General features: G+C 36.8%; 2 protein-coding genes across 2 annotated transcripts; one reads left to right on the top strand and one right to left on the bottom strand.

Annotated features, from left to right (window-relative positions):
• The first annotated feature begins 776 nt into the window (after positions 1–776).
• Positions 777–6,304, top strand: LOC311280773 (tetraspanin-1-like). Its single transcript, XM_084393209.1, has 8 exons — positions 777–869; positions 2,886–2,963; positions 3,103–3,312; positions 3,421–3,495; positions 4,302–4,409; positions 4,479–4,607; positions 4,689–4,772; positions 5,639–6,304. Exons 2-8 carry the CDS (start codon positions 2,910–2,912, stop codon positions 5,705–5,707), a joined length of 729 nt encoding a protein of 242 aa, XP_084249335.1. The 5' UTR covers positions 777–869; positions 2,886–2,909; the 3' UTR covers positions 5,708–6,304.
• Positions 6,305–6,462: 158 nt separating this feature from the next.
• Positions 6,463–15,479, bottom strand: best2 (bestrophin 2). The gene is made up of 10 exons (XM_084388893.1): positions 15,417–15,479; positions 13,875–14,069; positions 13,563–13,657; positions 12,693–12,926; positions 11,177–11,331; positions 10,950–11,027; positions 10,713–10,865; positions 10,475–10,555; positions 10,231–10,385; positions 6,463–7,703 (listed from the first exon to the last, which is right to left on the bottom strand). Exons 2-10 carry the CDS (start codon positions 14,024–14,026, stop codon positions 7,013–7,015), a joined length of 1,794 nt encoding a protein of 597 aa, XP_084245019.1. The 5' UTR covers positions 14,027–14,069; positions 15,417–15,479; the 3' UTR covers positions 6,463–7,012.
• Between the last annotated feature and the right edge of the window lie 315 nt (positions 15,480–15,794).

The raw sequence follows: 15,794 nt of genomic DNA, 5'->3' as shown, positions 1-15,794 counted from the left end.
ATGTGCTAGAGAATTTCAAACCTACATGTGTATTTTTATGATATTAGCTTTGTTTTATTTTTTTATTTTTTTTTAAGTTTAGTAAATTTAACTACTTCTTTAAAAAGCATTATTTTGTTTTTAGATTGTAATGTTGCAATGTTAGAATGTAATGTGATTTGACCCCTTTTTTGGATAGACTGCAGATAGACAGCAAGGTTACACTACAGTATGTTTGTTTTTATAACCTTCAATATGAACATTGTTTGTAGGACAATATTGATTAGGATATTAAATATTTAAAAAAATAAATCGTTTTTTTTATATTTTTTTATATTCAAATAGAAAATAATAATTAAATACTCAGATTATACCATACATCGCCATTTAGCCCAAAAATTCTGATTTATTTGACAATTGGCTATTTCCCAACCCTACCGGCTGAAGTTTTAGCTAAACTTTAGGCTAATGATAGCTACATTATTATCACTGTTAAATTGTTATTTAACAATAAGCCTACATTCAGTCCTGGATTAATAATTCAGTTTGTTGCGCCCCCCCAATTTTTTTTAGCACCAGCCGCCACTGCTAAAATTACTTTTGTAAATTTAATTTGATGCGGACATCAAAATGGTCTTCCTCTTTCTTTTGTACCTTTGTGGTTACTTGTGCAACAGAATTTCCTTTGCATGAACCTTGTTCATTGTTGGTGGTGAGCACTTAACACCTCTAGGAGAAATGTGTGTTTGCGTGAGTGTTGCATGAGTATAAAAACTCTGAGGGTGGATGTGGTGAGAATGTTTAAGAGCGCTAGAACAAACACACCTATCCTAGTATCATCTGGAACTGTTCGATACTGCTGAAGATCCGTCGAGCCGCATCCCATTGATGTGAGTATGTCTTTCTGCCTGTATAAAAAGTTTGAATCCTATAAGGTCCCTCAAATGAGAGTTCCCTTGACGGAAAAGGAATTTCTTTGCCTGGATTTGACATATACATATACATATATATATATATATATATATATATATATATATATATATATATATGGGTCAATGACGTGACAGGTCATTTTTTTGTCCAAAGGCCTTAATAATAATAAAAAAACAAATATATAGCATCCAAAGTATGTAAGGTAGTACAACTTGATCTCTTTTACTGAATCCAAAAGGTTATAATTATATTTTACTATAATTTATTTAAAAGGTATTTTAAAGATTTTGAAGTGTCAAAAGGTCATTCGGTAAAACCGATATAGTAAATATTTAAATGGAATAATATTGTTTTTAATAACTAAAGGAACTACAATAATACAAATATAAAGCAGATAAGGCTCTCTTTTTTTTTACATTACTTTTCTCCTTTCCCTGTGCAATGTTTTACTTGAATATGTTGGAGTGTTTAGAGTAGTCCATCAGTGATTATTTTATTTAATATTTCTTCTGTGGTACACACTATATACTATCTCAACATCAATGTCAAATCAGTTTTTAGCTTTCAAATCAGTGGTTAAACCCAATGACTTTTTTGGTGACAAATTTTTTCTATCTTGTAAAAAATGACAAAAAACTGTGTTAATTGATTGTACAAACCACACAATCTTATTGTTAACACTTAGGTAAACTAAAAAATGGTTTCAAATATAGTTATATCTCCATTCTATTTTTTTACACTTTTAAAAACCTTATTCGTCAATGACCCTTATATACACACACACAGCAGGAATATGTAGGCGAACTGCTAAAAGGTGGAAAAAAAATAGGTTCCTGCGGTGTGAAAAACGAGTTTTTTTAGAAGTACAAAATGTCCATGTTGTCTCAATTAATATGAGCCTATAAACACCTCCATGTATTATAATCATAAAGGATGGATGGATTAAAATGTTTTTTTAATGGTGTTAGAATTAGTTTCTGATGTGTAAAATCACTGAAGGAAACTGACTTAGTCAATTATCCTAATGATGATCAGAAATCCACCTAAGAAAATACAAAGAACACCAGGGGAATAGCTTAAAATCTGCAAATGAGATAGTTCTGACTTGAGTAAAGCTGAGCTGAGCTGAACTGAACATGGCATATTTTTGGTGAAAATTAACAAATTAAACTAAACGAACATAAGATGTTCTTGTAAATTAGTTTCTGATTAATGGAAGGGAACTGAGATTTCAAAATCAACTATCAAACCTTAAAAGATTGCTGAAGGTGCCAAGGAGGAGGAAGAAACATAACCACAGACTGAAATGTCAACAGGAAGACAATGGGTTAGTCAGTCAAAGGGCATGAGGCCCTCCACTTACCCATCACGACGTCTACACCAACGCCAGCCGACTCTGCGGTGGGCCTGTTGTTTAGTAAAGTCACGATGACTTATTTAATTAAGAAAATGCACACTTGAGTTTTGTTAATTAACCAATTAGACTATAAAATTTAGATGTTAGAAAACCGCCAAAATGACCCCAAAACAGCCCAGATTTTGCCCAACCGACTCAGGGTTGCCAGGTACCAGAAAATTGTCCAGCCCAAAGCCGACTCAAACCCGCCCAAAAGGAATGAAAACTGGTGCGAGTTCGTTATAGAATGCGGTTGTCACTCCCGTAAATAACCGAACTGTGTGTGAACGTAACCGTATTCGAATACGGACTGACAGCCGTATTCTGCTGCTGTGTGAATGTGACCAGCTTCTCCACTGCAAGTAGCCTAAATGTCATCTTAAGGAGGCAACATCATGTGAGGTGTGTGGTAGCAATACAAAATGTATCTAAAATGCAAAGGATTCGGATAAATCTGTTGTAATATCATTCTATAATCGATCTATCGTTCTATCTGTCAAGCTTCAAAGGTTTCTAAACTTTAAAACAACATGCAAAGTTTGTCTAGTTTTAACTGACACTTCTTTTTGTACCACAGACCAAAAAAAAAAAAAAAAAAATCATGCAGGTGACAGGATGTTTAAAGCTGGCTTCCACCTTCTACGGGTTCCTCACTGTAAGTACGGTGGATATTTAATGGTCGACTCACTGGAGGGACCAGTTGGGGACATATTTTATATTTTTAATCCACGGATGGAGAAATCTTCTGAGCACTTCCGAATAAACAATTTCTTTCTCTCTTTCGCACACTGTAGTTGAGTGGAGGCGCGACTGTAGGACTCGGTGTATGGTCACAAATGAAGCAGAGCAAGACTGACTTGTTTGATACGGTTGATGATGCTACTCTTACCACGATCATGTCGATGGGCGGCCCGATGCTGATCGCTCTGGGATGCGTCCTCGCTCTGATGGGTGTGGTTGGTTGTTTGGGCACTTTGAAGAAAAAAAGATGGCTGCTCTTGGTTGTGAGTGTTTTAAAGTTCAAGCCATTTTTCTGACTGACAATTTTCAGAAAACAAAAGGTATTGTAGAGATTAAATTTCTTGACATGTAATTTGTCTGTTCTTTTTCAGTTTTTCGTCATTGTGCTCATCATCTTCATCCTCCAGGTCACCCTGGCAGTGTTTATCCTCCTCCCCAATAATGTGGTGAGAGCAAATATGAGACACACTTTTCAGTGAAGGCTGGCAAAACGTTATTTATTGTGATTATGAATCAAGAAGTCAAACACATTTCACTTTTTTTTTAAAACCAAATTCAGATTTAAAGCAGAAATTAACCCTGTGCCAACCACCCAGCAAACACAGAAAACACAGTATTTGGTTCCCGTTTGGTTATTTTTCTGGTTATTACGTTCAGGGAACGTCCTTTTTAAGTTTTATTTTTTACAACCATAACATAACGTCCCCAGAACGTTTCAGGGTGGTTATGTTTAAATAGCTAACATAACTTGAGAGTAAATATGATTTCAGATATATTTAACACCCTTATTAAAGAGAACATGATGTTAATCAAGAAGTGTTTGTTACAGACCAAAAGAAGGACAATTCAGTGGTAAAAATGTACTGATATCCTACTTTAAGTCAAATAATTGTCTGTAAATAAATTTCATATTTTAAAAATCATAGAATGTGTTATTTGGTGCCAAAGAAACTTAAAATTGGGGTACCCTCGTAGATCTTAGCCTATTTAATGGAGAAATGTAATCTTCAATCTTATGGTTGATGTGCTTTATTTTGATTAATTAAACAATAAACACTATGTTGCCGTCTGGGGTTCTACAAACCAAAAACGAATGTTCTATTTCCACTAAGAAAACTTTCCTGGCCTAACGAAAACCAAACCTTAAAAAAAGAACGTTCTGGGAACCAAAAATGGCTGGGCAACCTGTCTTATGCATAATGTTCCCATAAAGGAACGTCTGTATTCAAATGCTTCATTTTCTCGTTAACAGAAAGAAAAATCTTTGAGCAGCGTAGAGGGCAAATTCGTTAAAAGCCTTCAGGAGAACTATAATCAAGACACTTTGATCACTAACATATGGAATGAAACTATGACCAAGGTAAGACAGTCATGCATGTCAGCTGTGTGTTCCGTCTAATATTACAATGTTCATTTTTTTTAATTTTAGCTGAAATGCTGTGGGTACAAAGGCTATGATGACTTCACAAATTCAGCCTTTGTAATGAAGCAGTCATTATATCCCACACAATGCTGTGGTCAAGATTCACCATGTGGAAAAGATAGAGCTGCGAACGAGGTACTGCCTATCATGACCAATAACACAGCAAAAAGTTTACGAATACATTATTTTCACGAAACTCCTTCATTCCTGTTTTAGAAAGTAAGGGGCTGCATTTATGTGCTGTTGGATGAAAATGTACCCATTTCCGGAGCTTTGTCCTTTTTGATCGGCATTATAGAGGTAACAATATGTGACCCTTGACCTTCCCAAACTTTGAACAATTAGAAAGTGGGAAATGGTCCACTGCAGAATTTTTGTATTAGTTTATAACTGATTTGCATGATTTGATTAAAAAATTGAAATTGCGATTGTATTTTTAGTTTGTTTTCTGAGAAGAGTTTTTAATCAGGCATCTCGTAGGCCTATATTAGTATATATCAGCTGGGATGAATGTTTTAAAGGGGTCATATAATGGTACATGCACTTTTACAAGTTGATTGTACTGAAATGTGTGTTGGCAGTGCCTGTACACGACCATCATAAAATGATAAAAATCCATCCAGTGTTTTTTTTTTTCATCTTCTTATATGTTTTCCCCCATCTCAAATCAAGCCGTTCGATTTTGTGACATTTATTAACCTTTATATTAATATTTATATTAATCTTTGCAAATCGCTTGCTGCACGCTTCACGATGTTTACACTCAGGGTACATTACGGCATGTTTTCTATGTACAACGTTCTCAATATAATTCATAATCCCACATTTATAATGAACAACGCGTTATGGTTATTGTGTTACGGTGTACGCACAGAACAGAGGGGTGGGGTGAGCAAAGCTCATTATCATTTAAAGACACATGCACTTAAACGGCGTGCTGAAAACAGAGCTGTTTTTGACCAGGTAAAATGAGTGTTTTCTTACAATACTAATGAGAATTTGTTATTAAAGTATATTACAAACTTTTAATTTAGACCCTAAAAAATCATATTAGCTTCTACAAAAATGGCATTATATGACCCCTTTAAGAGAGCACTGTACTCAAAACAGCAATCAGTTATTGATCATAAATGATATTTATATTCAACTTCAACCCTGTTTTCCAGATTGTTGCCCTGATAGTTTCCCTGAAAGTCTACCAATGCTTGGGACACGTACCTAACTTCCCTCTTTGAAGATAATCTGTGATAAACTGCTTTTTACAAATGTGTTTTATTGTTTCATTTATATACAGTTCCTTCAGACAAAGATGACATTTTGTTATGTAAGGTGATGTGTGAAAACAAAGAATTTGTTTTTCTTAAAAATATTACTGACAATCATCTACAGAAACTTAGTTTCAGTTTTACAATGTCTAACAAATATATATAAAAAATGTGCATAGCTTATTTTGCTTATTATTTTGCTTAAGAAATGCTTATTTCATTTAATAAACTGTTTCTTCATTGTTTGTAACTTGACAATATAATGCTATTATTACAAAGAACAGCTGTTAATACTTTCCTTTTAATAAAAATGATTAATAAACTTGATAATGTACTCATAAAACCCTGTTGTGAGAAAATCCTGTTGTGCAGTAATTCCTGGTAAACAATTATAAATAACTTCATTATTAAGAGATATTTCTGTTCCTAAAGTAAGTGTTGATCTATGTGATTGTATATGTTCTCTAATTGACTGTGATCATGAAGTTGGTTGAGTAACATACACAGGTGTGCAATCATTAATAAAATGGCCGCTGCTCTCTTGTGTGGGTGTGCAGGCTAAACGCCAGATAATGTCTGAGTTGTAAGTTCTTTAATCCTTCGTCATGCATTACCGGTTACCTAGCTCTAATTGAGATGGCAGCGCCAACAGTAAGCCTACAAATCTTTCTGCTGCTTTAATGTTTATATGTTAATACTGTAAATATAAAAACTGGTTTATGTTTACTGCATATTTTTATTTGCTGTTGTTTCTTTTGCATTACACTTTATTTTAATATATTTAATCTTACAATGCAGCAATACTCATAAGGATTATTTCCAACAGTTCAAATCAACATCAAACCTAATAATCATCTGAACGCTATTATTCATATTCATAAGAGAGTTGCCTGTGTCATTCTTTCACATTATTGTCATATATTCAAAACAGAAAACTAAGTCTTATTTACCACATGTTGCTATTTTATGTAGACATTCACTCTATCTTCAAGAAACTAGGAAAACTAGATCAGTTTCAGTGCTGATTGTTCTGTCACATGATTACTTTATCATAGCATTCACTTTCAGAAGAATCTAAAATTAATCTGCCAAGTATTATAATCCAACAAATTACAGACAAGTGCATCCAAACCTTCTGGTTGCATGTATCAATATGAAATAACACAAAAGTGATCATGTTGCTCAAATATTTGGTCACTCCTTGACCTTACTACTCGACCCTGTGACCTCTGACCCTACAATCACACATTGACTTTGACCATTAGAAGGCAGCCATTATAGCATCTGCTCTCTTTCTGAATTTTCCGGAAATGCTGAGACTTCAAGCGACGGCACAGTCAGTAAAGACACTGCTTCTACTTTGCTATTGGGTGGATTCGGTTTTGGAGTCATGACCTTTGCCGGGTCACGGATAGGCTGGAAAGAGTACAAGTCGGGTACAGAGCGGTTGGTGGTGTTTGAGGAACAGAAATGAGAATTGACTCGTCCCAGAGCGAGAGGACTCTTCCTCCCTGCTGACGCCTGCGCTGTGGGCGGTGGGATTTTTGGCGCTAGTGAGTCTTTCTCCAGCATCCTCTCGTTTTTCTCCTCACCTCTTCCATCTTGCTGGAGGAACTCCACACCTGAGAGCGGAGGACAGGTGCTGACGAGTCCTCCAAAGCTGCAGATGGTGCTCTCTGTGGTGTCCAACCCGAGTCCAGACGGCACGGAGCCGGCCGTTCCCGCGCTCTCCTCTTCCTCATCCTCATCCTCAGCGTCGGAGAAGGAGGGGTCCGGACTGACGGAGCGGGTCAAACGGTGCAGCTGGGCGGAGGTGCGGCGTAAGGCTCCGCTCATGAAGCCTGTGGGAGACGGGGAGCCGAGGAGCCGGTTGAAGAGGGCGAGGTTGTGGGTCCTCGTCACGGATTCCTCCAGGTTCTCGGAAATCTCCTTCAGAGGCTGGAAATGCATCTCCTCTTTAGGAATTCTGAGGGATTTGAAATGTACAAATCTATTTATTTCAACAAAATTGTCAACAAAATATTTCCAACAAATATTTTAGTTTTTATATTAGCATCGACAAGTTTGGAGTTGATAATATTTTTAATACATGATAATGTGTTTTTGAAAGAAGTCTCTTCTGCTCACCAAGGCTGTATTTATTTGATTAAAAATACAGTAAAAACAGTAATATTGTGAAATATTATTACAATTTAAAATATTTTGTATTTGAATAAATGCAATTTATTCCTGTGATCATTACTCCAGTCTTCAGTGTCACATGATCCTTCAGAAATCATTCTAATATGATGATTTTCTGCTCAAGAAATATTCAGGATTATTATCAATGTTGAATACAGTTGTGCTGCTTATTTTTTCAGGATTCTTTGATGAATAGAATGATAAAAAGAACAGATTTTTTTTCTTTACAGTCACATTCGATCAATTTAATGCATCCTTGCTGAATAAAAGTATTAATTTAAAAAAAAAAAAATTTGACGTGTAATTCAACCAAAAATGTACCGTAAATCTCAAAATGTTTCTTTTTTGCAAACTATTCCTTTCAAAATCATAGTTAAATGAGTAGCAGCTATTTATGACTGTAATTCACCATGTCATATTTTCACACAGCAATCCCGGTAAATTACCGTAAAATGAACGGTAGGCTATATGACTTTACCGGTAAATATACACGATTTCACACAAGCAACGGCATTTTGGCTTTTCACCGGTTAGAGACCATTCACACATCAGCACTAAAATACCGGTAAATTCTGTGATGTCAGTCATCGGAAATGATCTTTAAACGCTGCGCAGTTATCTTCATCCGGCCGCATGAAGAGAAACGCTTTTCAGTAGGCTTGTTTGAGATGCGCCTTGCCTCGCCTGAAATGTAGTCGAGAGTAGGCGGCTGCAGTGAGAGGAGGAGTGAAAAAAGATCTCTCTTCTCGTTGTGGATCTGACACCTGCGAGATCAAAGATGGATATCGCGGGATTCACGCTCGTGCACAGTGCTGCTAATAAACGATGTAATTCGAGTTCTGTTGCTTTTATATGAAAATAAATAAAATGAACAAGACACCCAACGTACTTGTTATTTAATTCCATTCCAAATACATGTTTATCAATATTTTTTTTTCTTTAATACAGACATATGTGTTTTTATTTATTTATTTTTTATAAAAAATAAATTGCATAACCCATAGAGATCGCACTGTTAGATAGTTTGGGAATATTCACACATAACGTATACACATAAAACATGATATCAGAGTTTTAAAATCAAACATTTTAAAAGAGAACAATACATCACGGTTGTTTAAACCAATGAACATTAAGCTGTGTCGTCAGCAAGTCGTTTCCCATCATGCTTTTGATCAGCGCAGTCGGTGGAGAGCAACTGCGCTCGACTGCAGAATCCGACAGGTGTGCCTTGCGCTCGCGAGAGATTTTTGACATACGTCAGCATGACATCAGAGCAAGGCGGACCGCACTCGGACACATTTCTAACCGGCATGCATCTCGCGCTGATCACCGGTGATTGATTCTGCGCAGATTTTGCTCATCTCAAACAAGCCTACTATCTGTTCAATTTGACAACATGATGACAACATGATTTCCTTCATGATGAAAGAAAAAGAAGGCCGGGTCTCGAGCGCAACACGTTGAAAAAGCTCAGAGATGTGGCACAATGGTCAAGATTTTTCATTTAGCGCAAATGTACATAGAAAAACTATTAAAAAGCAGCAGAGCTTATTGTAAACAGCACTGAGTAATCACGTTATCTCCATTAGAGCTTTCTGATTGGCCCAAAGCAGAGTTCTTACATCAACACGTTCTGACTTCGTACTCATACCGGTAATCTTCATTCTGCGTTCACCCACAGCATCACACCAATATTTTACTGGTAATGTTACAACTTCCCTCACTGTTAAATTGCCAGAACTGATCTACCGATATTTTTGAAAAGGTCCTGTTCACACACAGGTCCTGATCTCTTAAAGGAGAACTCCGGTCAATTTGAACATTGAGCTCATTTTTTTGTACATTTGGAGTGCTGTCAATACATAGAACAACAACAAAAATCGGGGTTGCCTACACCGTGTTATCCTCTTTTTAAAATGTGCACCCTGTTGACTTCAATGGGGCAAGTTTTAAACCTGCTTTTAGCCTCTTAACATCCTTGATGTGTCATTACAAGTGCACAGGTCATGTGAGTGATTCCTTCAGAGTGATCACGGGTGAATCTGACTGCAGTAGATGTGAAAGATATTAATAAATATGATGTTATTTCAGCCAGCGCACATACCTGTATTTACATCCTGTTTTCGGTCGAAATTTACAAAAAAAATGAGCACAATGTTAAAATTGACCGGAGTTCTCCTTTAACCACCAGTAATTTACCAGGAAAGACTGTATGTGTGAAAGGGGCTATTGTTTGCAGTCGTGATGAGGGGTACAGTAAACTGTCTGGCCTGAAAAGATGAGTGTATCTGTGTTTGGTGAGCACTGACGCCATGTCGAAGGTGGAGCCTTGGAAAGAGGGTTTGCGCAGCACGAAGAGCGTAGCGGCTGTGTACGGCGGACGAGGATTCGAATCATTCCAGTAACGATCTCGCTCCATCACGGGCAAATCTCCATACATCTCATCCACCGCCATCATAGACACCTTTTAAACGCATACAGAGAGAATATCTCAATAGTGACTGTGTGTGAAACGAATATATAATTTGATGTATTGTAAACAGCAAGTAGCACCTGGAAGTTTCTATCTATCAACCAGTTGGACTCAAAGTCATCATCATCCTCTCCAAATGGATTTATGAGCTGCTCTGCCACCTGAGAAATAATTACACGATGACACAAACAAATATTGATACAATTAGTCATGGAATGATACTGGGTTCATGTTTTACACTTGTGGGCGGGGTCATGTATGAAAAGGGAGGGGCATCTAATTAATATTTAAATTATATTAGGGATTCTGATTCCTGACCTTCAACCAGCCAGCATAGAAAAAGAACTGCAGAAGGGTGAAGATGGGGACGTAAAGGTCAAGGTCGTGACCCGGGTAACCCTGACCCGGGTCCAGAAACTGACGGCCAATCAGACACACCAGGAAGAAACTGTACACTGCCAGACTCACAACCTGCGGTGGAAAAAAAGGATCAATTATTCCATCACACGCCATGAAAACCCTTTCAGTCTCTCTCATGTGAAGCATGTTTCTGACCTGTGTGTAGACCAATGGTATGCTGATCATGTCATAGTGAAAAAGCATGCTGCACTTCCCTCTGAAATTGTTCAGCTCCTACAAAAACAACATGAAGAAAATTAGATTTATCCTTTCAAACATGCACTTCGCTTTTACACTAGGCATCAAATCGTTTGAATTTGAATGTTCTTACTTTGGTAAATGCTGTCATGTAAAACCTGCAAAGATCTTTTGAATGTAGTTACCTCCAGTAGAAGTTTATAAGTATTATCATCTTTGATTCTGCCGTCACAGCGGGCGACTGCGGCCAGGTTAGTGAACCACACACACGGGACCCAGTACTTATTATAGGGAGACTGTAAACTCTCAAACTTCTTTCGCTCTTCTCTTGTCATGAAACCTAGAAACAGACAGATGTTATTCGATGTCAGGTTTCTATGGAGGTCAGATTCTGCCAGAAGGATGAAAACATAAAAAAGGTCATTAAGATTTATGTATTTTTACTCACAATTTTGACTATTTCCCACAATTCCAAGTTTATATCTGGCAGTTTTACCATCTTGAAATTCTGGTAATTTTTCTTTTCTGAAATCAGACTTTTTTTTTCTCAGAAATGCAAGTTTATAATGCACAAATTTCTCACTATTCCGAATTTATACCTGCCAATTTTGAGTTAATTCTGAGTGTGTGAGATATTAGCTTACAATTCTATGGAAGCTTGTTTCTGTCAGGGAATAAAACAATTTATAAGGAAATTGCGACTTTTTATCTTACAATTGCGAGTTTACATCATTTTTTTTCTCAGAATTGTGTGATATAAACTTGCGATTGCGTGTTAAGTCATAATTGCGAGATAAAAAGTCACAATTACCTTTTTTATTTGTTATTCTGTAGCAGAAACAAGCAATTTGCCATTTTTACTCAGAATTCTTAGGTTATTTCTCATAATTCTGACTTTATTTCTTGCAATTCCAAGTTTATCTCGAAATTTTGAGTTAACATCTTGCAATTCAGAAATTATTTTCTCTGAATTCAGACTTTTTTCCTCAAAAAACGTGTTTATAATGCACAATTCTTATTTAATTTCTCACAATTCTGATTTATACCTGCCAATTTTGAGTTAACATCTTGAAATTCTGACCAATTTTTGGATATATTAACTCGCAATTCTGACTTTTTCCTCAGAATTCTGATTTAACCGGTTTAAAATTTGGACTTTTTTCCCACTGAGTTTATATCTTTTGTAAGGGATGCCTAATTTGTGGACAAAAGGATCTGTCTGTATCACAAAATTCATACTTCCGGTGCACTCGTTTTCATTCACTCCTTCAGGTGGACTATTTTAGTGGACTCATGTAGGGAATAGTGACTGAGGGTATAGGGGGCGATTTCGAACACACAACAGTACTTGTTATCATTGGTGTCTGAGTACTTTTTGATAAAAGTCACAGTGGCTATAAAAACATTGACAAAAAATATGTTCCGTGGTAACTTAGGAATTGCTGAGAAAAATTGGTGAGTTTAATATCTTTTCCTGGGCTTTTTAACAGTTTGTGGCCTTGCGATATGCAGCAACATTTAAGTTCTTCTTAAATGGTTTTATAAATGGTACCACTAGTTCTTCTCAGTGGTCAAAGACAACAGGCTGATCAGCTGAATAATGGTGGGTTGCGCCACCTAGTGTGCAGGTGTAAAATGCAGTCTTGGTCTCTCTATAGGCAGTTACTACTGTGTTGTTAGAGTGTTGTAAACTCATGTTACCTGCTTCAACTACGTGATCCATGGTGGGGAATCTCTTGAACACGGCAGTGCTGACGGAGCGCAGGATCAGGAGCGCGGACAGACTGGTGTAGCGCATCAGCGTGCGTCTCAGAAGCCGGCCGTGCTCGTCCCCGCCCTGCACGCCACCGGAGAGCGTGCACATGATCCTGTCCGGCAGCGGGATGGAGGTGTACTGACTCCACCAGCGGTTCACTATTAATGTCACGTAAAACCCTGCGTGCGATATAAAAAGTTTTTTTTTTTTATGTATGCTTGTCATCTGCTAAAATCCCTTTAACTTTAACTGGAAAACAACATCAACAACATAAACATCAGTAAGATTAGGCTATTTTTGAAGAAATGAACACTTATTCAGCAATGATGCATTAAACTGATCAAAAGTGACAGTAAAGGCTTTACAATGTTACAAAAGATTCCTACTTCAAATAAATGCTGTTCTTCTGAACTTTCCATTTAAGAATACTGGGGGAAAATGTATCAGTTATGATCATATTAGAATGATTTCTGAAGGTTTCCAGACCTTTAATTCATTGAAAGTCTTTGGGATGTGCTGGAGGAGACTTTACAGAGTTTCGGACTTGCATTGACAACATCAACAATGGATGCACTTCTTGATGGAAATGAATGTTGTAATGTTATTTCCATCAAGAGGTCCATCAGTTTTTCCACATAGAAATAGATATTTCAACCTGCAATAACATTTCACGATATTACCGTTTTTACGGCATGAATAAATGCAGCCTTGGTGAGCAGAAGAGACAAAAACAGGCATCAATCTCAGTAAGTTTTGAACGGTAGTGTAAATTACTGACTGAATTTAGTGGGTATGCTGTCCCAGGACGTGCGTACCTAATACGAAAGACATTGGGATGAGACTGGCGTAGTTGTTGCAGTAAATGGAAAGCTTTTCAAAGTATCTCTTCTGATCATCCACAAGGAAGAATCTGGTGAAGAAAATTATGTAGATAAAATGTGACTCGGTCAAAGCATCAGATGAGGACATTAACACACACACACACACACACACACACACACGCACACACACACACGCACGCACACGCACGCACGCACGCACACGCACGCACGCACGCACGCACGCACGCACGCACGCACGCACACGCACACACACACACACACACACACACACACACACACACACACCTGTATGTGATGCTGATTGCCGTGTACATGGCGAAGAAAGCCAGGAACTCTTTGTACAGGACTTTATAGATGCTTCCCCTCCAGGCCAGCAGGAGTTTGGAGAAGCCGCAGAAGCGCGCGTTTGCCACTCTGGCGGTGTAAGTGACCGTCATCACTCAAACTCAGCGTGTCACAGCGTACTGGAGAATAACTAGCCTTAAAGAGAAGATTAATGTCTCCAGAAACACGCCGCAGGAAAGTCAAGATACATTTTTGATCAGACTTTATATTAGGGTGTTAATATATTACGCAAACCTGGCAACCCTGGTCAGCATTGTAATTACTAATGTAATTACTGAAATTACACAAGCTTTAATTACATGCAGGCATTATTTAAATATAAGTACAATGTAAAAACATGTATGTACACAATACACACATACTTAAGCACTTTATTCTTTTTTTCTTTTTCTTTGTTGTCTACCTTTCTTTAATTCAATTGCTTGTTCTATGTGTCATGTGCTTGACTATGTACAGTTGTACAGTATGTTTTTATTTATTCCTGTAGCCTCTTGGCCAGGTCATGTTTGTAAATAAGAAGTGGTTCTCAAACAGTTCACCTGGATAAATAAAGGTTAAATAAAAATAAAAATAGTTAAAGACACTTTTTGTAAAAAGAAATTGATATGATACACAATTTTAAATGCATTACAAAAAAAATAAAAATAATAATAAAATAATAAAATAATGTAATACTTAACAGATTCAGCATTATATTGTTATTAAGCATGTAGCTCAAGCTCATTCATATGTGAATATATACTGTATGAATGAACATATTTGAAGTTTCATGCCGTTTTAACCAATTTATTAATATACTTTGTTATTATAAGCATTCATTATAGGCCACAAAAAATGTCATAATAATTCAATATCCAAAACTTTTAAAACAATAAGAAATTTTATTTCTAGATACTTCTCTTCATAAGGAAACCTCTTTTTTCTTTATTAGCAAATATAAACAATTGTATTGAAACAAATTTGATTTTAGTTTTTACATAATGTAGATATTATTAGTCTTTAAATAAAAAAAGAACTAATAGCCAACTGTATATCCAAAAATATGGTAATATGCATATCATATAATGATAGTTTTGTTTCAGTCCAATAAGGGCTCTGTGACATAATATTGTTCTTTTTGAGTTTTTATGTATTTGGTTGAGGATCAACGTATGTCTGATATCCTGCTGTGGATCCCATGGGACAAGCGCTTTGTCATCTAAAAGAGGCAGAGGCACAGAGGCAGGTAAATGTGGGTATAAACGCGCCATTCCCGCGGGAAAACATGCTGAACTGCACAGGTGTTTATTTTTCCACGAGATTTCGCATAAGAAACAAACACACAAGCATTTCTGCCACAGTCTGTTATTCGATTTCCAACACATTTCCCTTTTTTTTTTACAATATTGTATACTCAGTATTACAATAAATAATAATAGTAATGACTCTATTCTATAAACTTTATGTAAGACAATGTCTAAATGAAACTACATGTGTTCTTACCTTTTCTCCTCAGCCTCAGAGGAGTAAAATATTTCACTGCATAATTTCCCAAGATGTTCCAGTGGAGCTGCGTGTGTTTCTGTCGTTTCTTATGTCCTGACAGGAGCTTGAGGTCCTGCGTCGGGTCAAACGCACCTCCTCCGTCAGGAGGTGGGACTTTAGGTGAGGAATCATCTCTGCATCTCTCCCAGACGTCTACCATTATGATTATACAATATATCCAGTCACACAAATAACATTCAAACGCAGTATTTCCTCTCTGCAAAAAGTCAGTAACAGTTTACATACAGTATGTGTGAATGTGCAGGCAAGAATGGGGAAAGTTGTCACATGGGCTTTAACTTAGTAACGATCAGGGTTTGAGTCATAAGTCCTAAT

This window comes from Rutilus rutilus (genome assembly GCF_951802725.1).
Source record: "Rutilus rutilus genome assembly, chromosome: 2".
Lineage (NCBI taxonomy): Eukaryota > Metazoa > Chordata > Actinopteri > Cypriniformes > Leuciscidae > Rutilus > Rutilus rutilus.
Note: the sequence above shows the minus strand (reverse complement) of the source record. Positions and strands in the feature narration are given on the sequence as shown.

Excerpts from the sequence above, each read along its gene's own strand:
- LOC311280773 (XM_084393209.1), top strand. The coding sequence starts at position 2,910 with ATGCAGGTGACAGGATGTTTAAAGCTGGCTTCCACCTTCTACGGGTTC. Across the intron at positions 4,410-4,478 it reads GGAATGAAACTATGACCAAG|CTGAAATGCTGTGGGTACAA; the intron begins GTAAGACAGTCA and ends TTTTAATTTTAG. Across the intron at positions 4,773-5,638 it reads TTTTGATCGGCATTATAGAG|ATTGTTGCCCTGATAGTTTC; the intron begins GTAACAATATGT and ends CCTGTTTTCCAG.
- best2 (XM_084388893.1), bottom strand. The coding sequence starts at position 14,026 with ATGACGGTCACTTACACCGCCAGAGTGGCAAACGCGCGCTTCTGCGGC. Across the intron at positions 11,028-11,176 it reads CTTATAAACTTCTACTGGAG|GAGCTGAACAATTTCAGAGG; the intron begins GTAACTACATTC and ends TTGTTTTTGTAG. Across the intron at positions 10,386-10,474 it reads TGATAGATAGAAACTTCCAG|GTGTCTATGATGGCGGTGGA; the intron begins GTGCTACTTGCT and ends TGCGTTTAAAAG.